At 28.1% G+C, this 24,546-nt stretch overlaps 2 protein-coding genes across 2 annotated transcripts; both read right to left on the reverse strand.

Moving 5' to 3' along the window:
* Positions 1–2,233: 2,233 nt before the first annotated feature.
* Positions 2,234–7,442, reverse strand: LOC113859711 (tricyclene synthase EBOS, chloroplastic-like). The gene is made up of 7 exons (XM_027492417.1): positions 7,242–7,442; positions 6,853–7,123; positions 5,538–5,913; positions 3,904–4,122; positions 3,654–3,792; positions 3,051–3,299; positions 2,234–2,617 (listed from the first exon to the last, which is right to left on the reverse strand). The coding sequence occupies exons 1-7, from the start codon at positions 7,440–7,442 to the stop codon at positions 2,234–2,236; spliced, it is 1,839 nt and encodes a 612-aa protein (XP_027348218.1).
* An 11,196-nt stretch (positions 7,443–18,638) lies between these two features.
* LOC113859712 (tricyclene synthase EBOS, chloroplastic-like) lies at positions 18,639–23,627 on the reverse strand. Its single transcript, XM_027492418.1, has 8 exons — positions 23,485–23,627; positions 22,810–22,927; positions 22,450–22,720; positions 21,798–22,173; positions 19,704–19,922; positions 19,466–19,604; positions 19,031–19,279; positions 18,639–18,950 (listed from the first exon to the last, which is right to left on the reverse strand). Exons 1-8 carry the CDS (start codon positions 23,625–23,627, stop codon positions 18,639–18,641), a joined length of 1,827 nt encoding a protein of 608 aa, XP_027348219.1.
* Between the last annotated feature and the right edge of the window lie 919 nt (positions 23,628–24,546).

Genomic DNA, 24,546 nt, shown 5'->3' on the forward strand with positions numbered 1-24,546 from the left:
CAGTTAAGTTTACGGCAGATGCCACGTTAAATACAAACGTTTGACGCTATAACACCGAAAACGAATTTAGGTACATGATGTCGACATTATATGAGAATGATCCCTCTCATGTTTTTCTCCCCATATACAATGTATTGAATGAGACACCCTTTGCTATGTTAGAATAGAAGAAGTAATTTTTTATTATTAAATTTTATCATAAATAATTAAAATATATAAATTGTGAGTTATTTAAAAAGACATATAACTTTTTAAAAATAATTATAGATTTTTTTTAATTTTAATCATTATGTATGATTATTTAATTTATGTTAACTTTCTCTCTCTCAAATAAAAAACTCTTTTCACTAGATACAATTATTTTTCTTCTCCATGTGTATATACAACCACACGCCCACCTTCTAACTAGTCCCTTTCACTGAATGAAGATAATTTGAATAGTAATACGTCGATTATATAGCTTGTACGATAAACTATGTTGGTTAACTTATCTTCTAGAACTATATGTTGAATTTAAAAAGTGAATCTGTTTGTTATAGTTATGAACATATAATTACTTGCACACACAATTTTTAGGTTTGATTTGTAAAGTTAATTACAGAAAAATAAATGATTTACCATGGTAAATTGTTGTAATTTCTTTAATTTATTTTATAAGACATATTTTTAAAATACTTTAATAGTTTCTATTATAATATATTATATATTTTTTATAAAATATAATGATGATAAAATAAGTTTATACCATGAAAAAAAATATCAAAGAATAATTTTGAGTAGTTCAAATTGTTCTAATAAGTTTTGCTATACAAAATAAATGTATTTGGAATGCAAGTATTACTTAAAATATAATGTATACACTAATAGAAGTTAGTTTGAGTGGTAAGCAACTTGATATTACTTAAGTAAAGTGTTTAATATTATTTAAATAAAGTTTCAGGTTTGAGTCTTTGTATATGTAAAAAAATTTAATAAAAAAAAAGAAAAAAAAGTTATCATACATTGTTATCTAAAGTTTATTTATTTAAAGAGTGGCTATCTAAAGTATAAACTATAAATTTAAAATTTATTCTTTTGTGAATTTTTTATTATAAAATAAAATTTATTTATTATTATCTTTAAACTTAAGTTTTATGTTTAATATTTAAAAAATATGTGAATTTTTTTATTATAATTCAAAACTGAATTTATTTTTATTTTTTTGTTGAAACTCAATTTTGTATACTATGTTAACCAAACAGTGTATAGTGTATGTAATAAAACACGGGTAAACTAAAAAAATTAAAATAATAAAATGTTTCATTATCAATAAAAAGAAGAAAAAAAAGACGAAAAAATAGTATATTTAATTATGAAAGAAATAAACTATTAGTAGAGAAAACATAATGTGAGTTATCCTTATATGATTTTATAAATTATAAATTATTAGTTTTTTAAAATTTTAATTTATGAGAGAATAATAATTACTTTCTAAAATTATCTTCAAATAACGATTATATTATTACGCTCGTAATAAAAAAATACATTAATTCTAGTGGCTATCAAGCTATTACTTGTATGAACAAAATATTGTAATTAATTGAGTTACTCTACTACTTATCATGTTAGAAGAAAGATAAAAAGATGTTAACATATTAGTGGATTATTTTTTTCTATGTAAAGAATTATATATGTTGCAAGTTTCTCTATTTTTATTTTTATTTGTATAAAAATTTAATTTAAATAAAAAAAACTACACATGCAATCGGCTGACTTGGAAGAGACGAAAAATTGAATTTAAAATTTAAAAAAAGTACATACACGTATAAAACAATTATAAATTTATTAAACTCTTAATTATAACTTGTAATTATTTGTGTTACTCTACTGCCTATGATGTTAGAGGAAAGAGAAAAAAAAAAATTTGTCTTAGTTATGTGATGTATTATATATATTGCGAGTTTTTTTTTTCACTTGTATAAAAAATTAATTCAAATAAAAAACAACTATACATGCGATTGACTGATTTGGAGGAGATGAAAATTTAAATTTAAAATAAAAAAGCATACAAAAACGTGTAAAACAATAATAAATTTGTTAAACTCTTAATTATTATTATTTTCAAATGACGATGATTATACATACCATACTTTAACCTCTACATCTCACACTTTAGAGGAATAAAATCATGAAAAAATTCTATCAAATAATATGCCTATAAAAAAAAAATATTTTGGCTTCCAAGATACAGTTTTTAGTTCCGTCTCTTTGCTATTAAATTAATGTCATCTTTGACACTATAAATAACTAAATCTTCATAATTATTAATTGAGATCCCTGTGTCTTTGAGGGCAATGGGTTCAATTATCAAGGACCGTATGCGATTCTTCGCGGAGCTATCTGGGGCTCCATGCCCATCTCCATGCTGATATGTGCATTGAGAAATTCTTGCAAGGTTCATAGCTATTTCCACGAAAGGTTTTGGAAAAGGAGAATGTGTGATTCCATCTTTGTTCATCTTCTTCCATGTTTCATTAAGCAAATTGTGGATGTGTTTATAAGCACTCTCTTCGCTAACACCACTTTCACGCATGTAACACAGAATCGAGCTTGCTGCTTCACCTCTGTTTAATTCCGCCTACAAAGTTACAACACAAGCAATTATCTACTTAGAGTCTCTCCTATCTCAGTTGCACCTCTAATTTTAAATTATTAACTATCCGTTTAATATAAAGTTAGATAAAAATTAATTTTAAAGTATTTATTATGATAAAAAATGTGTTTAAATAATTTAATTAAAATATGTGTAAAAAAGTTTCATTGTCATTCAATAATAAATTACATGGTAGGAAGAATCATTGATTTTTATAATAACTAATCTGAAAATATTTATAATGACAATTTATTAAAATTAAGCTCATGTTTAAATTAATTTAAAGCACACATTTTTTTTGTTAAAATATATTTATTTATTTTAAAAAAGTAAAGTTTAATTTTACAAATTTAAAACAAATGGGACCATGCATGGGCATATTGTAACAAATTAAAAATGGCAAGGTTATGCAAATCACCTTTGAAGTACCCAAATCATTGCAAAGTCGAAAAATAATGGATGGTGTCTTCAAGAGGGCATGGTAATTGTCCAAGGATTCAAGTGCCTCTTTTGTTATGTTGTGATTCAGCAAGAAATAGGCATGGGTTAGTATAACAACACCTGAGACTGATACCCACGCATTCTTCAGGTAATCGTCAAAGTTTGGCAAGTGCTTGTCCCGGCACCACTTGGCTTCTTGCAGGAACGCTTTCAACATTACAGTCCACTACACAATTGCCAAAAACAAATATTAGCATGGCGCTAACTTGTAGACATGATTAATGAAATTAATAATTATGATAATGGATTTCATCCATTCGTTCTAATAATTTCATTTGAAAAATGTTTAGTGGGTGTGTGCACTTTGAAGAGATAAGAATAAAAGAGAAAAATATATATAATGGGTGATGTAATATGACATTAAAAAATAAAAAGATATAAAAGATAAAGTTTAATTTAGTGCACTATTAATTAATTTATGTGAATGTAACTTTAAACTCAATTATTACAAAAGTTAATGATTTTTGTTGATATGTTAATTCAAATTGAATGAAAGAGTGCGGTGTTAATTTGCACATACTGCTTTGGTGAGGTAGGGAAGGATATCTTGTTCTTGCTCTTTAAGCGCGTCATAAGCAAATTCATTGACAGTGTTGTAGAGTGCCAGAAAGCATATCTTCATGTAATCCGGCAGAACATGAACTGCTTTAACATCCCAACTGAGAAAGAGAAATTAAATAATAAGAACATCAATTAATAGTACAATGAACATTATGATGAAGAAAATAATAATCTAATTTAAAACGGTGTTAATGAACAAACAAAATTACCTTTCAACGGCGGCTGTGAAAAGCTCTAACTCGTCTAAGGTGCCGTACACATCATAAACGTCATCGATCGTAGTTATTAGGGAAGTGATTTTGGTTAAACCTTTGCGGAGATCACTGAACTGAGGTTCAAAAACCATTCCAACCGTCCAAAAGAAGCATTCCATTAACCTATCTCGGCTAAAGCTTAACTTTGAGGCCAGTCCCATCCCTTTCCACCACCTTCAATTCATTAGTATGGAGTTATTAATTAAACTAGAGTTCATGTACAATCATGAAAATATACATTAATTTGTTTTTATTTAATAAATTGTTGGAAAATATTCAAAACTAAAGACCTTATGATATATATAAAAATTAACCAAAGGTTGGAAATTTAACAATTCGTGATTACAAGAGTGATTAATGTTTGATGTTACTGCTTTTTATTTTATTTTATTTTTTTCTTTGATAGGTGTCCCTATAAGTGGAAACGTAGTTAAATTGTGATGTAACTGTGTCCATACCTGTAGTTAAAAGAAAAAGACTTGTTAATTCAGTCAAATATACTTGTTTTTTATATTTTTAATATAAATGATAAAACATGCATAGTTTAAGGGATTAATTTGGTTAACCTCCTCAAAATAGTAGATTAACTGAGATTTTTATATTTATTAACGACTAATTCGCTTGACTTTTCATCAAAATGTGGATCAGATTTCAATATAAAATTGAGACAGATTCGCTTATCAAACTATATGTTTTAAAAACTAAAATAATTGAAATGTAGATACTTAAGTTATTTATTATTATTAGTCTAATTAAAAGTTTTTAAAATAACTTTTTGTAAGGTGGACCCGCCAACCCGATAATTTACTTTTCATTTTTGGTGAGTAGCTTGTGCTTTATAGACACACTCCTAAAAAGTTGAGTTTATAAATTTGAGCGCATTTTAAAAAACAACACCACTAGCATTTTTAAGTAGAGCCGGTAAAATGGGCTAGGGTTGGGCCCAAAAAATCTATTAAATGGGTAAGTTTGAGTTTTAGAAAATAAAGCTCAAAATTACCTTCAACCATTTTAGTTCGGTCTAAATAAATCCAGTACTTGATAGGGTTTTAATCAAGTTGTCTCATGCGAGTTCGAGCAGCCCGTATATATATATTGAGATTAAATCTTAAATTTTAAAGAATTTGAAAAAGAATATATTTTAGTTTTAAAATCTTAAAATTACAAATTTAAATTATATACTTTTGCAGCGCTATAAAAACAATTAAAAAAAAGAAACCAGTGGTCTTTTACAACTTAAAAAAAATAGTATAATACAAAAATTAGACATAAAAAATAAGTGATCTATTAAGTTTTTGTAAAAATAGCTTAACATGATATATTATAAACACTAAAAATAACAATAAAAATAATAATTTGTTGTTATAAAAATAATAAAAAAATGACATATTATAAAAATAAAAATTATTTGAATTGTCGAATCAACCTGCATAAGCTTGTAGCCCGTATAAAATAAAGTTTGAGCAATAAAAATATATTTGAGTCCGCTATCCGTATCAGGCTGGACCGGGCCGGCTGCCCTTTTTACAGCTCTATTTTTAAGGGCTATGCGCACGTGACGACCCTTAAAACATGCAACATAAAGTTACCTTGACATTTCTTGGAGATCATTTTGCAGTGTTGACTGCACAATGTTAAAATCCAATTTGGCAGCTTCAAGCAGCACCCCGTTTGCGTTCTTTCTTTTAGCATAAGATTCAACATACCATCGTGCTTCAAGCCTTTGGATTCTAAGATGCAATGGAAGCTCCAATGCATGATTCACTTCCTCTACGAGGATACTGCTGCTTCTACCTTGGTCGAGGTTCTTAAGGTGAAAGCTAGTGAAGGCCTTAGCCTCATCCAGAATCTGTTCTCCTTCGTAACCCAGAAACGATGCCTCGTACAAACTCAACATGCCTTTTACATCTTTGCTAAGACTTGCCTTGAAATTACCCTCGTCGTCCTTGAACCTCTCAAATATATCTGCATGATTAAATAATCAATTGGAAACTCAATTTTGTTAAAAAATATTTATACTTTTCAACAACAAAAATTATTCGTTAATTTCTTTACGAGTCTTATTTTAAACGTCTATATTTTCTTGGTTGACATCTTAAAAATAATTAAACTATTCTCACTTTTTCTATTTACTTTTTCATCCTTTTAATTTTTCTATTGTTTTTTTTTTTCACACCATTGAATGAATCATGACTCTTACCCGCAAGAAATGATTGCATGATCGAAAATCATATGGTCTCAAAGTATATGACGCATATAAATTGTAAAATTTAGACATGGGAAGTTGAACAGCAGACCATATGTTCCAATCGTACAAAAATTTATCATTTTTTAACCTCTCTCTTCCCTACAGCCACCCACACCACCCCAAAGATAAGACTATCACAGCACAATTATTCCACAGTCCCCATGAGCTGGGGAAATGTACGGAACCATCTTTCACCCTTCCTGGTCCTGCCATCAAACATGGCTATTGATGTAATCGTAATTTAATTTAGTTGGCATTTTATATTAAAAAAATTATTTGAAATAAACATAAAAATAATATATAATTCAATTTAATTTAAATATATTAAATTGAATTAAATTAAATTATTTTTTATAAATCAATTTGATCAATTACTTAATTTTCATTTTTAATTAACTTATTCATATGTTAAATTTAATTTTATTAATCTGGTACGATTTAATTTAGGTATTTTATTCATTTTAAAATTTTTATATTATTTTTATTCGCATATAACTTTTCACATAATAATAAGTGATTTAGTCATGTTAAAGATCCAAGTGAATTTATTAAAAATAAATAAATAAATTTTCAATATTTTAATATTAGTTTAATAGTTTAAAATGATTTGATTGGGTTTATAACATCTTTAAATTATTTATAATATACGCATATACCTGTTGTGACATCATAGCCATATTCTCTGAGGAGCCTGAAGCTTAAAGCAGTTTCATGCAGGCTTCTGCGAACAATTGTAGTATTACATCTTTCGAAAGAGAGAAACCTATCGAGTGCTTCTCCTATTTCCTTTTCAAAGCGGTAGCTAAGGCCTAGTCGTTTCACATCATCAATCAGCTCTAATTTGGCCCACATCTCTGCATTTTCATCCATAATCATTGCCCTCACTTCCTCATGCAGCTTCCTGGCCTTGTCTTCATATCTTACATCCTATTTATTATTTATATAAAAGAGCAAGTCAGGTGAGTAACATAGAAAAGGGTCAATAAGTCAAATATATATCTAGACTCAGAGACACAAAATATATATAATAAGATGATTTAATCACCGCATAGTCAGGCTTCAAAGACTGCAAAAATTCGTAATTCCATAGGTTAGGCTGGTAATTGGCTGATTTTCTTTGAGAAACGCTTGTGGTTGCGTCACATCGGAGGGGGGAAATAATTCTCTGTGGGAGAAGATTAGGCCCTTTGGGTTTCTCAAGTTTGCCAAAACAAGCATGTGAAATGAAGCACGAATTGAGCAACATGGGACTGACGTGGGTCATTTTCTTAGATTGCTGATGCTTGCAACTTGCAATTGATGTTGGGGGTGATAACACACGTATATATAGCCACTATAGACCTATAATTTAATTTGTTTCACGTTTTATGTGTGTCACTGTTTTATATACAAATGTCAAATTCCACTAAATTCGCATCCGTGGACGTTTAATCTAAATATCATCATCCGCTTCACGACGGTACCTGTCAATTAAAACAAAGAAATAAAAAAACTTTCCTAATCCACGTGGCTGTCAAGAAATATACGGAGTATAAACAAACAAAAAATGTTTTGGTATTATCTCTCGTTTTATTTATAAAATAATAATTATCAATATTTTTTGTATTCAGACTATGAAAAAACAAAAATTTCATTTCAAATTTATTATTTACATATTCTCTTTATATGTTTATTTATCGATTGTACCATTTGTGTTATTAAAGTAATTATTCTTTATTTGTATAAATTAATAAATTTATTTAATACATAAAACACTAAGTTATATTATATTCTTAAAATAAAATATAATTTTATGATATATGATTATTTTTTATTAATTTTATAAATTATAATTTTTTTAAAAAAATATAACACAAAAATTGAATTTAAATATTTACATCATTTCATAATTTTTATAAAATACGAGATTAATTAATTTTATTGTTAAATTTTTTAATTATCTTTATAATATGTATATTAAATTTTATATAATTTATATATTTATAAATATATTATTTAAAATTTGATACTTATTTATATTTTAAAATATATATAGATTGAAATTATGTAATATAATAGATATTTATTTATTTTATTCTTATATAAAATTTAATAAAGTTAGATTACTTGATAATAATTATTAAATTTATATTTTTAAAAAATTATTAAATAATATAAGTATTTAAAGAGTAACATGGTAGGTACATCCCACACTTCCAAACTAAATCCTCTATAAATTCGTTTATAGAGGATAATCTCCGTTATTTATGACCGGTCATGTTCTCAGTGTGCTGGCATGTCTCATCGTTTCTCTTATGCCTATTACCTTTTTGAGCTTCTATCATTTTTGGCTGGCAAAGCAAAACTATCGATGATTTTGTTTGGTTTTGGTAACTTTTTTTAAAAACAAAAGGTGTGTTGCATGTAATGTCCTAACAGAACGACAAAATTAATTAAGAAAAATATATTTTAATTTTTTACAGATAAAATATTTTTTAAATAAGTTATAGGAGTCAAAATTAATTTTTTTAAAAAAATCTTTAAAATAAAAAATAAATTCAAAAATATTTTAAAAAATATTAACACTTCCAACATAAGTTTAAATAACAGTTGTTTTAGATTAATTAGATAAGTTTATTATAATTTTAAAAATATTTATTTAATTTTTAAACAATAATTTTTGTTATTTTTATCTTTAAAAAAAGATAATTTATTTATTAAAATATTAATTATTTAATAAAAGAAAATTTTAATTTTAATTTTTTTACTTAATGGTTCAGTTTCACAATTACCTATTTTTAAATGTGAATGTGAAATTCAAAACTATGTAATTCTATTAAAAAAATTTAAATTAATTGATTAAATTAAATTTAATAAAAAAATTATTTTAAAATTAAATTTATTTTTCATAAAATTATAATATTTGAGATACAAAATAATGCAATTAAACATATATTTTATGATAAATAATATAAGTACAAAGGAAGATCACAACAAATTGTTAAAAATATTTTTTAGTTTAATGAACAAAAATTTTAAATTATACTTAAATTTAAAGATTTATACTAAAAAGAATTTAACACAGTGTAAAATACATATAATCCCTTGTGACTTAATTGTTAACCGAAGATAATGTAAATTATATATTGATATCATAAAAATAATATAAATAAATAAATTTAAGTAATTAGATATCTAATTATTTAATTTTCAAGCTATTTAAATATAGAATTAATTATATTTAATGAGAAAATAAATATTTAAAATAAAAATAAAAATCATATTTAAAGTGATTAGTAAAAATAATTATTTAATTAAAATAAATTAAATATTATTTGATAAATTCATATTACATGAAATCATATAAACATTTTAACAATTTAAAATGCTAAAAATTAAAAATACTACATAATAACGTTACAAATCACTGTATTAAAATAATTATTAACTTAATTCAATGAATTGATTAATAATTAAAAATCTCTAAACCAATATATTTTAATTAGTTAAAAATAATTATTTAACTGATTTATCTCAATTCAATGAATCAATTTTGATATGCTTTAGGCTACTTATGACCTAAAAAATTATTTTTTTTAAAGCTTCTTATTTGGTATATTTTGGATCATTAAATAGCTCAAAAAAATTAGAAAAAAATTGTTGATTTAGTGCATTTTAGGCCACTAAACGTTTAACAAAAATTCAGAAAAAAAAGAGTAAAAATGCTCATAATTAAAAAAGTTCAGATTTTAGAAGTTTTTAGGGCATATATTTCAAAGAAAAATGAGGATGGAAGAAAAAAAGGTAAGGAAAAGTTTTTATGGTTGGAATGATAGGTTGAGGGAAAGAAGGTTTTATGGTGGTTCTAAGAGAATTAGGAGAGAGAAAGAAAAGAGAAAATGTAGAGAGGAAAGGAGCAGGGGAGGATGATGACTAGAGGAAGGGAAAAAAAAAAAAAAGATAAAGAGAAAAAAGGAAAGGATCTTTAATGATGATTTGGAGTGATGGGATAAGAGCTTAAAAAAAAGAAAAGAAAGAGATCTACTCTAAAAATATTAATGACAATGATTTAAAAGTGACTAACTCTATAATTTTAGTTATAGCAAACCCAACATAGCAGTTTATAATTTTTATTTATATATTTTTAATTATATTTATACTTTCTAAGATTACAATTTTCTTGCATGAAACTTACATTAATGATGTATATTTATTAAAAATTCACAGAATACTAAAATACATAAGAGAAAACTTACTTGTAGTTCTTAAATTTTTTTCTTTATATCTTTTGTTTTTAGAATTAGAAAAAAGTTAAAAATCTGATCAAAGTCTCATTTTAATGTTAAAAGTGATTTCTTAATTTTTGATATATTTCCTGTGATATTTTTATTTATAATTTTGAATCAAATCTGAATTTTCATATTTTTTAAGATAAAATTTATTTTTCTTAAAATACTTTTGTTTCTATTTTACTTTCATAAGATTATATTTTAGATTTTCAACAAATAAAATATAAAAGTTTTTAAATAAAATTTAAGTATTTGTACGTTCTTATGAAAAAAGAGTTATTTTCTAATAATCTTATATCGCAACAAACATTGTAAAATGTTAGAAATTTAATTATTTATCAAATACTTAAATAAATATATTGTTTTTTTTTTCAAAATACAACATAATTTGAATTAAAAAAAAAGAAATAAATAAACTGAGTTATATAGTTTTTTTTATAACATCAAGAAAATAAACAAATAGAAGAAAAAGAACTAACTATAACGGTGATCTAAGATCAATTCTCAAAAGTACCAAAACAAATTTTGGAGGACTCTTTTATACTATATTTGCACTTAAATACTTAGCTCCCTAAGTAGCCAAATTATACGCAACTAAATTGATTTCTCTAGAAATGCATATGAAGTCTACATCCCAATTTCAAGTTCTCATTTCTTTGATTCTCCAAATAACATCCTTATGCTTATGAGTATTATCGCTATCTACCCAAAGACCTTGAATTGTTTTCATCACCTCTAGATAGTCTGATTTACAAATAACCTTGCAAAACTCTTCCTGCCAACAAAGATGTAATCATTCCTCAATAGTCAGTAACTCGGCTCGTAAAGAGTCATCGGACCTGCCACAACTGGAAAAATCGCCCTTCCAGCACCCTACTGCATCACGGACTACTCCACCCATACCCATGACATTCAAATTACAAATCCAACTCCCATCAACATTTACTTTCACCCAAAGAGACTTTGGGGACACCATTGTACATTAGCCAATTAGATCTTGTTCTTTTCATGATACACCTTTTGTTGGGTATGATTCACAGCTATCATCCTACAAACATGATGAAGAGGCCATCTATTATTTGAAAAGACCATATAATTCCTTAATCTCCATATCCACCATAGGACTATCACCAGTCAACTAGCTTCCCAATGAAGTACAATTGAGCGAAACCATGCAACAAAATCCAACGTGAAAAATGAAACTCCATATGCATGCCAAACCTTATGAGAGTAAGGGCAGTCCTGCAATGCATGCAAAATGGTCTCCTGCACACATGAAAAATGTGAGCATGCACCATTTGATGCTAAATGATGTATAAACCATACTTGATTAATAGATACAGTCCTATGGAGACCTTGCCATAACAAAAGCTTAACCTTTTTAGGAACTTTCTGTAACGCCCTAAATTTTGTAATATAGTTTGATTATTAATATAAATGTTTACGTGAATTTTCATGCGTTATGTATTTATTTTATATATATATATATATATATATATAATTATATGTTGTAATGAGGATATATATGTGGTGATGTAGGCTAGCATCAGTGTGTGTGGATGGTTGGAATTGGATTGAAAAATTTGGCTGAATACCCTGCACCGAGAGATGTCTCGTTGTAGCGAGAAGGTCCTGAGAGGAAGGCATGAAATTGTCGCCTTGTCACCTCGCTGTAACTACAAAGCAACAATTTGGGATGCATTTTTTGGTACAGTTTTATTGTAGCGAGAGAGTCTCGCTGTAGCGAGAATCTACAGAAACTAGGATATAGTTTTCTTTGATATTTTTGCTGTAGAGACAGGGAGCGTTGCTACCGCGAGAGTGTCATGAGCAGAAGGGTATTTGAAGAGGTTAGTATTAAGAAAATTAATTTTCCATCTTCCTTCTTCAAAATCTCTTAGATTCTCTCGACCCAAAACCCTTTTTCACCGATTAAATTACCTCCAAAGCTGTTCGTGAGTTAGATTGAAGGTTGGATTCATGTTAAAAATGCTTGGAGGTAAGTTTCCACGGTTAGGGTTTACGATTTCTCATCCTCATTTGCTGTTTTCTCAGTTCTCCTTGAGTTCTCATGGGGTTTTCATGTGTTTTAAAGACGAAATTCGTGCGGGTATTCCTTTTCATCGTTGATTCATGTGTCTTTAATCTGAGGTAAGGGAGGATTCTACTTATCTTATTATGTTTTGATTATCATTTATTTTGTGAAATAGGTGGCTGAAATAAAGAGTAGGGAGTGTGTGATTGATGAAAATTATTGCATGGTCTGATTGTGGGGTTGACATACCCTTGATTGAGAATATAAATGTGAATGTTGTTGAAAATAATGTGCAATAGAATATGGGCACTTGTGTCGTGTGTTATAAATGAATGTGAGTCTATGTGCCATGTAATATGAATGAATATGGGTCATGTGCCATGTACTGTAAATACATGTGGGCAATGTGTGTGCCGTATGCGAATATGAAAATGTGAGTGCTATGGATGATTTAGTGATACACTGGAGGTATGGAAGATGAGGACGGTAGAAATACATTGGGGAAGAGAGAGTGGTGGTGACACCAACAGTGAGCGTGAGCGCACCACAGGCTACACACTTTACTCCTGACCAGACCTCTGACCACTGCCTTTATAGAGCGACTCGTGACTGTCCACATGGTATCCGTGAGGCGAGAGTAACCAGCGACCATTCATGGTGTGAATCTGTGATCACAGGGCCACAGTGAGCATGGCTGCATGCAGTGAGTGCACGTGTGTAAAATGTTTTGGTGCCGTGAGTGCATCGGTTGTGAATTGAAATGAATTGCTGAACTTTGTTATTTGAAATTATACTTGTGTAAGGTGTATTATGAATAATGTGAAGCATGTGTGATGTGAGACTCTATGTTAATTATGTGTGTGTTGGGTAGTGTAAAGTATTCACCCTTACATTTATTTTTCAGGTAACCAAGACGATCAGCACCGGACTCAGTGAATGATGGATGAAACTGCTATAAGACTTAGGAATTTATTTTGAAAATTTTGATGTACTCATTAAGTCCTGTAGCAATGATTTGATGCAAGTTGTAACCATCCTTATTTTAAAATATTTTAATAAACCATGTATAGGAAAAACTATCTTGAAAGAAATTTTATTTTCTCCCATTTTCTAAAATTTGATATTTAATGAAATTAAATTTTTAAGGTGTTACACTTTTAGCTTCTAAATCAATTTCCACACCCAATCTTGTGGAGTAGTCATAGAAGATATAAGATACTGGTAACCTAATGCCACGGTGTACGTGCCCGAAACATCACCATCCTAAGCAAAGGAATCATGTCCAATCCAAGAAGAAGACCACTACAACCTGTTGATACGATCCACAATTTCTAGAGAAAGATAAGTATGTAATGAATTAAATTGCCATGAATTATCCAACTAACAGTGAGCAATTCTCTTATCATAGTCACTTATGTGGACATATGGCACATGACGACATAACAGTCCAACACCCAGCCAATCCTCATACCACAAAGATGAATTACTTGAAGCAAGATGTGGGTTAATCCTTCCCAAAGATATGACACAGCCTTGACAAGACTCAACCAAACCTGTGAAGCTCCACGCATTCTCTTGGCACAAAATATGGATTCACGATCAATCCTATTGCACACTAATTGAGGGACCCATAAGGATTGTATGCATTACACAGGCAAGAAAGTGATAGAGGACTTGATAAGACATAACTTCCTGGCTTTGTTGAGCAGCTTACCCTTCTAGGAGGCAAGCCAATTGGTAACCTTGTCCACAATATGGTAAAAATCAAAAGTCCAAACTCGTCCTTTAATCATGCGAACACCCAAATCTTAGGAGTTAGTCACACTTCTGAGTTGCAAGTTACCAGTGCAGTGATACATTTTACTACCAATACTCTTGTAAAAATAACTTACAAAAAGGTTCTATTAAGAGAAGTAAAAAAGGGAGAAAAAAGTAACAATTAAATGAATGATGCAATAAAAAATTTTTTATTAAAATTTATTATATCTATAAAACACTTTTTATTGCATTTATATATTTGTATCAGTTGGGAAAAAATCATATAAAAAGAAAATAAAAATCTAAAAATTCAGCTAAGAAAAATAAAAAGTTTTGCTTAAAAGCAAGAGAAGCGAGAAAGAGTGCGTGGGAAACAACTACGTTTTTGTTTAAACGAATGTATGTTGGAAGAATGGAACAAAAATGTACTATATTTAGATGACTAAACTAGCATTTTAGTCATTGAGAGAGTTTGAGTCCAACATTTTAATTCTTGAGACATTTAAAATATCACGTTAGTTCGCAACTTCTTTCTCTGTCATGTATTTTAGTCCCTGACGTTAGACCCTATTAAAAAACTGTCACAGAAGGCTGAGTTGTCATGTTAAGTGCTACGTTAGAATCCCAGTTGGCAGCAACGACGTCGTTTTGGAAGCTGGCGTGGTACAAATAATTGCAAAACGATGTCGTTCATTGAAGTCCCTTTTGCCCAAATTGAATCACATATTTCCTCATTGTTGTCGAAGAACTCTACCCTAAGTCCATGTAAAATCTCACCCAAATGCTTGTTCATAGTTGTGTTTAGGGGTGAAATATTTAAAGATTGAAGCTTGTTGCAATGGAAGAAGGGTCAACAGATGGAGAATTCAGTAAAAAAAAAAAATTCTTAATTCATTGAGTCATTTTTTTGGTTTGGGAATGAAGAACTCTAACTGTTCAATTTTAGATTGATGAGAATGTGGCTCGCAAGATTATCAACCACACGTTTCTTCGTCACCCCAATATAATTTGTTTCAAGGAGGCAAGGACTTTATTTGCTTACCTATTGGATCACTTTGTATTAAATACTCTATATAACTAATTATTTGATCACATTTCAATGGGGCTTTGATTTTGCAGGTGGTTTAGCAATAGTAATGGAGTATGCAGCTGGAAGAGAGTTATTTGAAAGGATATGCAATGCTGGAAGGTTCAGTGAAGATGAGGTTGATCTTTGAATTTTCTGGTTTATCTCACTCTTTCGGTTTTAGTGCTATTAATATTGTAGCCATATCTCACTTATTTTCCCCTTTGATTGTTCAAGCTAGATATTTCTTTCAGCAGCTGATTTATGGTGTCCATTATTATCATGCCATGGTATAATCATGCTTAAGTTCTTGAAAAATTATTGGACTTTCTATAGTCAAAACTGTACAAAGTGAGAACTTATGCTTTTACTCTTCTTTTGCAGCAAATATGCCACAGAGATTTGAAGCTAGAAAATACCCTCTTAAATGGAAGCCCTGCACCCAAGGTATTGGATTGAATAACATCTAGTTTCTATGTTATAATAATATGTTCTTTAGCCTTTATATTTCTGAATGTTTGTTATTTGTGGTTTAATCGTCTTTGCTTCATTCACGACCCAAATCAATTGTTGGAACTCCAGCTTATATAGCACCAGAGGTTCTTTCCAAGAGGTTAAACATCTACGTATAATGAAGTTACTCATTACTTAGAATTGACAGGGACTTAATTGCATGAATAATAAATCAGTTAGGGATTTTGACTTAATTGCAATTATTTGTGCCACGCCAGCTTCCAAAACAACGTCGTTGCTGCCAACTAAGATTCTGACGTAATACTTAATGTGACAACTCAACCTTATGTGACGGTTTCTTAATGGAGTCTAACACCAAAGACTAAAATGCATGATGGAGAAAGAAGTTACAAACTATCGTGATATTTTAAATGTCTTAGGGACTAAAATGCTGGATTCAAACTTTTCCAAGGACTAAAATGCTAGTTTAGTCATATTTAAATGGAGGGAGGCTAAAAATGGGCGGTGCGTTGGAATGAAAAAGACGCGTGAAAGAAACGACGTTTACTACTACTCTCCAAATGTCAAGACATTATTCAAATGTTGTTATCCTTTAACTAGCTATCTTTAAACAGACAATTCAATAATATCAACCACAAAATACAATAAAAATATTTTTCATTTTAATTGACTATATTTTGTCAAAACTGAATCTTTTTATGAATTATAACAAGCTTTATATTCACTTTTAAAAATTCTTTCAATTTAATCCAAATTAAAATTATTTAAAAAATAATAATTTCTCATTTATTCGTACCGATTCACATATTTATGAAATTAAAACTATTCAATTATTTTTAAAGAATTTTCTTTTAAAACTATTTTTTAAGAATTTATTTATTATTTAAAATTGCTTATAAGTTTATTTATTTTATATTAATTAAGGTTTCTTTTGTATATCATATCTTTTCATATAAGTTTTATGTTTTATATGAAAAATAAATTTTAATTAAAAATAGTACAGGTGACAAAATAATTTTTCTATTATCTTCTAATTAAATTTTTCAATAAAATATATATTCAATTTAATTAATTTAATAGCTCATACAATACATATATATAATTTTAAAATAATTATAATTTAATAATTAAAAAATAAATTTATATTTTATAAATAATTATATATAATAATAAAAAATTTAAAAAATAATTCTTAGAAATTTGTTTATTACGTAGTTTTAAGTTCAAATTTCATAAAATATAATTATATTAAATACTTTAAAGAAAATTCTAAAGAACATCTGTAGTGTAGATAAAAAAAAAGATTAATATTATATTTTAATGATTTTATTTTATAAAATCGCGATGATAATATAATTTTGTTAAATCCTCTTTAACAGCACGTGGTGTTATTACTTTCAAATGAAATGAGTGTTATAGTAATTTTTTAATGTTTTTTATGCATTCTTTTATCATTTTAATAAAAAATTATACATTATAATTTAATTAAATAAACTTATATTTTGTGAATATTAAGAAAAACGTTATTCTTTATAAATTTATTTTTTATGAACGAAAATCAAATAATTTATAAGAAATTAAAATAATGAAAAAATTAAAATAAATATTACAATATTAAAATATCAATTCTTAAAGTAGTATTTCATAATAACAAGAAAAAATAAAAATAAATAAAAGCTAATAAATTTGAACACTACTTCAAGTGACATTTTTTAAAAAAGCTAGTAGCTAAAATTACATCTACAAGTTCCTAAAATAATTCAATCTTATCAAATGGATTTATTTTGATCAAACAAACACTTAAGCTTGTAAAATAAGCTATTAACTAATTTGAAATGGTACTAAAAGTTTTACTCAATGCGTTCTTGATTATTAAATGGGGACAAACACTCGTCCCACCAACACTTAGTTTCTTGCACGAGTGCCTTTAATGTCTTGATGCTTAAAATTGAATTAATATATATATATATATATATAATACAATGTTAACATATAATCGAGGAAACATTTAATGGTAAAGTATATTTTAAAATTTTAAAAATATGGTTAAATTAAATTATGATTTTTATTTTTTTTAGTTTTAATTTTCATAAATTTGATTCTTTTTAAATTATCATTATTTGTTAATAATATAACATGTATTTATATTTATCGCACAATATGTCGTTTTAAAAAGTACTCTAAGGTGTCATGTCACGTTACCACCATAAAATAATAAAGTTTAAAAATAAATAAATTTTATAAGTATCAAAATTAACAAACTTAATGCATTAAAATTTTAGTCATATTTTAAGAATAAAAAGTATATTCAAGTCAATAATTAAGTGCTAGCTATGCATTAACTTGGTGTATTTAAAAAAAAAACGTTGTGCATGTTTTAATTAAATTTGACGTGGGTTTATATGCATTTGAGTTTTAAAAAAATAAATTTAAACTATATAACCAATAAATTAAGTAAAAATTGATAAAATTTGAAAATTTTTATAAAATGCAATGTTAGAATTTAAAGGAGAAAATTTAATACTTTTTTTTAGGTGTAACTTAATAAAAGTAGTGTATGCTGTGGTAACACTTGTACAAAAATAGAAAATAAATAAACTAAATTTCTCTTAAAATTTAAAATCAATTTATAAGCATCAACTTTTGAAAAGTTAAATAAAATAAAAATATATAAATTAATTTTAACTAATAATTATCTTGTTTTTATTTTTATTTTATAAATATTTATTGATAATTTTATTCGAATTGAACATAATGAATAATATAATGTGATTAAAAAATTTTAAAAAATAAAATAAAAGATAGCTAAAAATAGTGTATAAAATTGAAAAATCAGAATATTCAAGATACATGGTTCTCCCTTAGTGAAATGGGTTCAATTATCAAGGAGCGAATGCGATCGTTGGCCGCACTATCTGGGGCTCCATGCCCATCTCCATTTAGGTATGTGCATTGAGAAATTCTAGCAAGATTCATTGCAGTTTCCACGAATGACTTTGGAAATGGAGAATATGTGACTCGATCTTTGTTCATCTTCTTCCAAGTTTCATCAAGCAAACCTTGGATATTGATGTAAGCACTCTCCTCACTAACTCCACTTTCACGCATGCAGAACAAAATCGAGCTTGCTCCTTCACCTCTATGTAACTCCGCCTACAAAATTACTTACAACATCAATTAATTGCTTAGATGTTCATGACCTTAATTTGTTTTAATTAATCCTACAAAATCACCTTCGAAGTACCCAAATCGTTGCAAAGCCGAAAAATAATGGATGGCCTACGCAACAGGTCATGGTAATTTTCTAGGGAATCAAGTGCCTCCTTAGTGATGTTGGGATTCAACAAGAAATATGCATGGATCAGTATTACTACACCAGACACTGACACCCAGGCATTGTTAAGGTAGTTGTCGAATGTTGGCAAATACTTATCCCGACACCACTTGGCTTCTAGGAGGAATGCTTTCAACATTACCGACCACTACAATTGAATTAGGAAATACATTAAATCGAAATTAATTAATAATTACTCACTTATATAAGGGTTTATCTTTAATTATATATTAATACCTAAATGATTCATGTTATTCTAGTTAATTTTAATTATATGGTTGAAATTTCTTTGTTTCACAAACTCTCATCTCGTTCTAATGGAAGTAGATGTTACCGCCTTGGTGAGGTATGGAAGGATATCATGTCCTTGGTTTTTAATTGCGTCATAAGCCAATCCGTTGACAGTGTTGTAGAGAGCTAGGAAGCATATTTTCATATACTCTGGCAGGACTTGAACAGCTTTAATATCCCAACTGAAAGAAGCACCATTATTTAATTAGTGTACTAACAAATTAATAATTAAGTTTATGAAGAATTGATACAATTTTCGAACAAATTAAATAGTTAATTACCTTTCTACAGCTTCCGTGAAAAGTTCTAGTTCATCCAAGGTGCCATAAACATCATAGACATCATCAATTGTAGTTATTAGAGAGGTAACTTTGGTTAAACCTTTACGAAGATCACTGAACTGAGGCTCAAAGGCCATTCCCATGCTCCAAAAGAAACACTCCACTAGCCTGTCCCTGCTAAAGCTTAATTTTGGAGCTAGTCCCATCCGGTTCCACCACCTTTCATAAATTGGTTTTTAGTAACAATGTGATCAAATTATTCAAACATGTAGAATTTAGCTTTCCTATAATAAATTGTTGAAAAGTTATTATATCAATAATGATGTGTCACTTATTATCTTTATAAAAAGAATAACTTTTAATAAATGCTCAGTTTCTTGTCACCCTAGAAAGGTGAGAATAATGTTTATCAGTTTCTTGTCTTTTAGTTTGCAGCTTTAAGTGAAGTTTCTTTTATTTGCTGTGTTGGCCACGAATGCAGTCCTGTACAACATCCAAGGCTCAATTGCACTAACTATTGTTATTATCAGATTTCTTTAACCATCTTCAATAATGTCAAATAATTTATTCTTTTAACCCGCAATTTAGTCCCATCTTTTAATATTAATACAAAATTATAAGTTAGAACTTTTAAGACTCTGCCTTGTGGGGAATATAAAATAGAATGTTGTAGCAATAAACCATATTAATTAATTAGAATTAAATATAGCTTAATTCAGTAATTAATTTCTAAAAATATCAGTTTTTTAGTTTTTATAAAAGTTTTATTCAGATAATTGATCAAAATCACATTTTTTAAACATATGAATTAAAAATGAATAAATTTTTTTATAAAAACTCAAACAAAAATTTGACGATAGTCTTAAAAATTAATTGCTTAATTAAGCTAAAAAATATTTATATGCTCACTAAAAAAATGCATGGTATACATATAGTCATTTTTAAAGATGTTAATTTCTCACCAAACTCAAAAGTCCAAGAGGAATGTTATATTTAAGGTCTCAAAGTTGGAGAGTTTTTCATTGTACATGTGGGAATGGGGTTAAATATCCCTATAAATAGATTTGGAAACTTCATACTCCCCCTTTTATGGAGGCTCATCTCCGATAAAATGTTAGAATAGTTTTATTTATATAAACATATTTGTAAATTTTAATAATTTTTAAAAAAAATACATTACATTTAAAATAAAATTTAATGGTTTCAATCTTTTATTATTTTTAGTAATTTAAGTAAAATATCAAAGAAAATAATTTAGAAAGCCCTTCCCACGGTTCCAAATACTACTGAATTTGGAGATTCCCGCAAAAAACGCATAAAAACGAAGAATGAGAATGGGGAAATAAATAGCCTAATGTTGAATTAGCTTTCGTTAGTAAGTATATAATTTTTAAAAAACTTATTAGTATAAATATTTTAATTTTTTATTAATAATATACTATTATATTTATATTATAAATAATTTTAACTAATACAAAATATTAATATATACCATCAATACACAAATAATAATTTAGTTCAATCTTTATTAGTATAAGCTTTCAATTTATTTAGTAAAAATTTAATTTTATTAACAAAAATTTTCTTAACACAATAATTTTTTGTCTGCTAACGAGTGACATTTTTTTATTGTACGTTTGAAAAATGGGGGTAGATCTTAGCATGTCTGGATGAGTGGTTTTATAATAAAATAAATATTTTTTAATATTTTCTCATTAAAACAAAGCAATTTTTTTAAAAATAAGATAAACCAAGCATACATTAAGTTTAAAGAATAAAAACGTGCTTTTTTGGGGGAAGAATGAATGTTTTCTGAGTTTCTATTTATATGTTTATCGAACAGTAAAAAAAAATTGTGACTTTTATGTAAATAAAAATTTAGACATCCGATATTTTATAACTATATTGTTTATAATATAAACTTGATTTTAATTAATATCATTTTTATGTAATTAAAATTATCTAAAACCATATATCTATAACTTCTCACTCAAATAGACCATTAATTTAGTCCATATACTTGCAATTTAAGGAAATTTAAAACTTTGTTAATAATTTAATAAATACTTACATACATTTCCGGCACAAACTTACCCTGACATTTCTTGAAGATCCCTTTGCAACTTTGACTGCACAACATTGAAATCCAGTTTGGCCGCTTCAAGCACTACCTGGTTTGCATCCCTTCTTTTATCATATGCCTCAATGTACCACCGAGCTTCAAGCCTTTGGATTCTACGATGCAGTGGAAGCTCCAAGGCATGTTTCACTTGTTCCAAAACAATACTACTGATTCTATATTTGTCAAGGTTCCTTAGATGGAAGCTAGTGAAAGCCTTGGCCTCATCCATAATATGTTCTCCTTCATAACTTAGAAAAGATGCCTCATACAAACTTAGCATTCCCTTCACATCTCTTCTAAGGCTTGCCTTGAAGTTACCCTTGTGGTCCTTGAAGCTCTTAAATATATCTACATCATTATAAACATGAATGAATTCATTGGTCGATTTTACATTCTACTTACCTGACCTAAAGGATTTAACTTTTCTAAAGTGAATAGACTTGTAAAAAAAATTGACTTATATACTGCTGATTTAGATTCAGAATATCTTATAACTATAACTAACTTTATATCAGTGATAAACAAGTTCTCACTCTTTATCTTTACATTTTTCTACTTTAAGAATTAATTAAGTTCACCTCCTAAATATGTATTTAATGTCTATAGTGTGTCTATATAATATACCTTCTGAGACATCATAGCCATATTCTCTAAGGAGCCTGAAGCTTAAAGCAGTTTCATGCAGGGTTCTATGAATAATTGTGCCATTACATCTTTCCAAAGAGAGAAACCTATGAAGGGCTTCTCTTATCTCCTTGTGAAAATGGTAGCTCAGGCCCAAGCGTTTCACATCTTCAATCAGCTCCAGTGCTGTCCAAATCTCTGCATTTTCATCCCTAATCATGCTCCTAACTTCCTCTTGCATCTTCCTCGCCATGTCCTCATATTTTACATCCTATTCATATATGCACAAAGAGCAAATCACGTGTGAGTACAATACATATTGGAAAGTGAAAGGGAGAAAATTAACTATCTATTAATTACCGCATAGTCATGCTTCAATGATTGCAAAAAATCGTAATTCCACAGGTTTGGTTGGTAATTGGCTGATTTTCTTTGAGAAACGTTTGTGCTTGCCATGCAGCAGAGGGTGGAACTAAATCTACACACAAAAAGATTAGTCCCTCTTGGTTTTCGATGTAGGCCAAAATTAACAAGTGAGATGGATGGAAACTCGATCAACATGGGGCTGATTAGGGCCATCGTGTGTCTACGGTTGGCTCACCCTTGCAAAAGTGAATTAATGCATATGATGGTGGGGTGATCACATTTATTTATAGCAGCCAAGTATTAATTAGTTCCGATCAAGCATCAATTAGATCACGTTTATTTGTGTTTGGTATTTTATATATGGAATGGCTACTCCAGTTTCAATTTTTTTTTATTTTTTGTTTTGTCTTGAGAGAGGGGAATGGGGTGAGGGTTAGTGCATTTTACGGGATATGGAGATCGAATCTCAAAGCCGATGCATGTGTCCATGTAGCTTTAACAACCGAAGTATTATAAAATAATGTTAATTTCAAATTAATGGCTATAACCAGTGCAATACACTTTTTACTTTTATAATAAAGTAGAATGGAATTAATGCAAGCCACAATATTATATAAACTCACCTTAACAACGTACTAGTTATTACTCACTCCAACCGCATTTCCTCACCTTAACATACTTATGATGTTCCACAAAAACATGACATTCTCTGCCTTTGAACCACCATTCATCAAACCGCACACAATACCACCCGCCTGTTTCCACCTCAGTCGCGCCTCAGAACTCCGGCCGCCATGGACTCCCCGCGCCATTGCACAAAAACCATCAAGATTCCGTTACAATCGTCTTAAGAGATATGTTCACAGTACACTGTTTTAATTGACGTGCTGTTTCATCCACTTTTTAGAATTTTAAAACATTTAATTTTATCATTTATTTTTTTTAAAAATAAAATAAGTGTATTAAAATATACATTATTCGCATTTCTTATTATCTTGCCGAGAAATATTTTTTTAGTTTATTTTAATTTCAATTTATATTATTTTCCTATCTTGTTTATTACATTAATAGCATTATTTATTTAAAAAATATTTAGTTATAATATTTTATAGATTTTATTATAGTGATTGCTTGTCATTTGAATATTATATGCACTTTATTATTTTGATAATATTTTCTTTTTGTGTAAACTTAAAATAAGAATATTTTTATCACTTTGACACGTAAGATAATAGTCAATTATTGACTAAAACTTTTATTAAATGCAGTATTAAAATCAGACTAAATTATAATATGTTTTTAAAATAATAATATTGACTATATGTAGTGTTCTTTTTGTAATATTTGTAATGCCTGAGTGAGTGGTGTGGTTGTTGGAATCTCGCAGACAACATGTGCGAATCGAAAGAAAAATGGGGCATTGTTATAAATGTGCGTGAAATTAATGACTATAAATAAAGTCTAAAAAGATTCCTTTCCACTTGGAAAAAAATGATCAATGATTTTTAGGCAAGAACGAATTTTCCTTTTAGCGTACAAGTTCAGTAAACAATTCAACAAGAACTTCGTATGCTGTGTGGATAATTTACAAACCAAGTAATTTATTACATATGGGGGTGAGTGAGGCACTAATTATCATATCTATTAACAGAGAAGAACAAAATTGAAAATGAAAATGGTTGTCTTTGGGGTGTAAGATCCTATTTGTTTCCCAAGTCATTAGGGCTTCGA

This window comes from Abrus precatorius, unplaced genomic scaffold, assembly GCF_003935025.1.
Source record: "Abrus precatorius isolate BTA unplaced genomic scaffold, Abrus_2018 Scaffold2, whole genome shotgun sequence".
Classification (NCBI taxonomy): Eukaryota; Viridiplantae; Streptophyta; class Magnoliopsida; order Fabales; family Fabaceae; genus Abrus; species Abrus precatorius.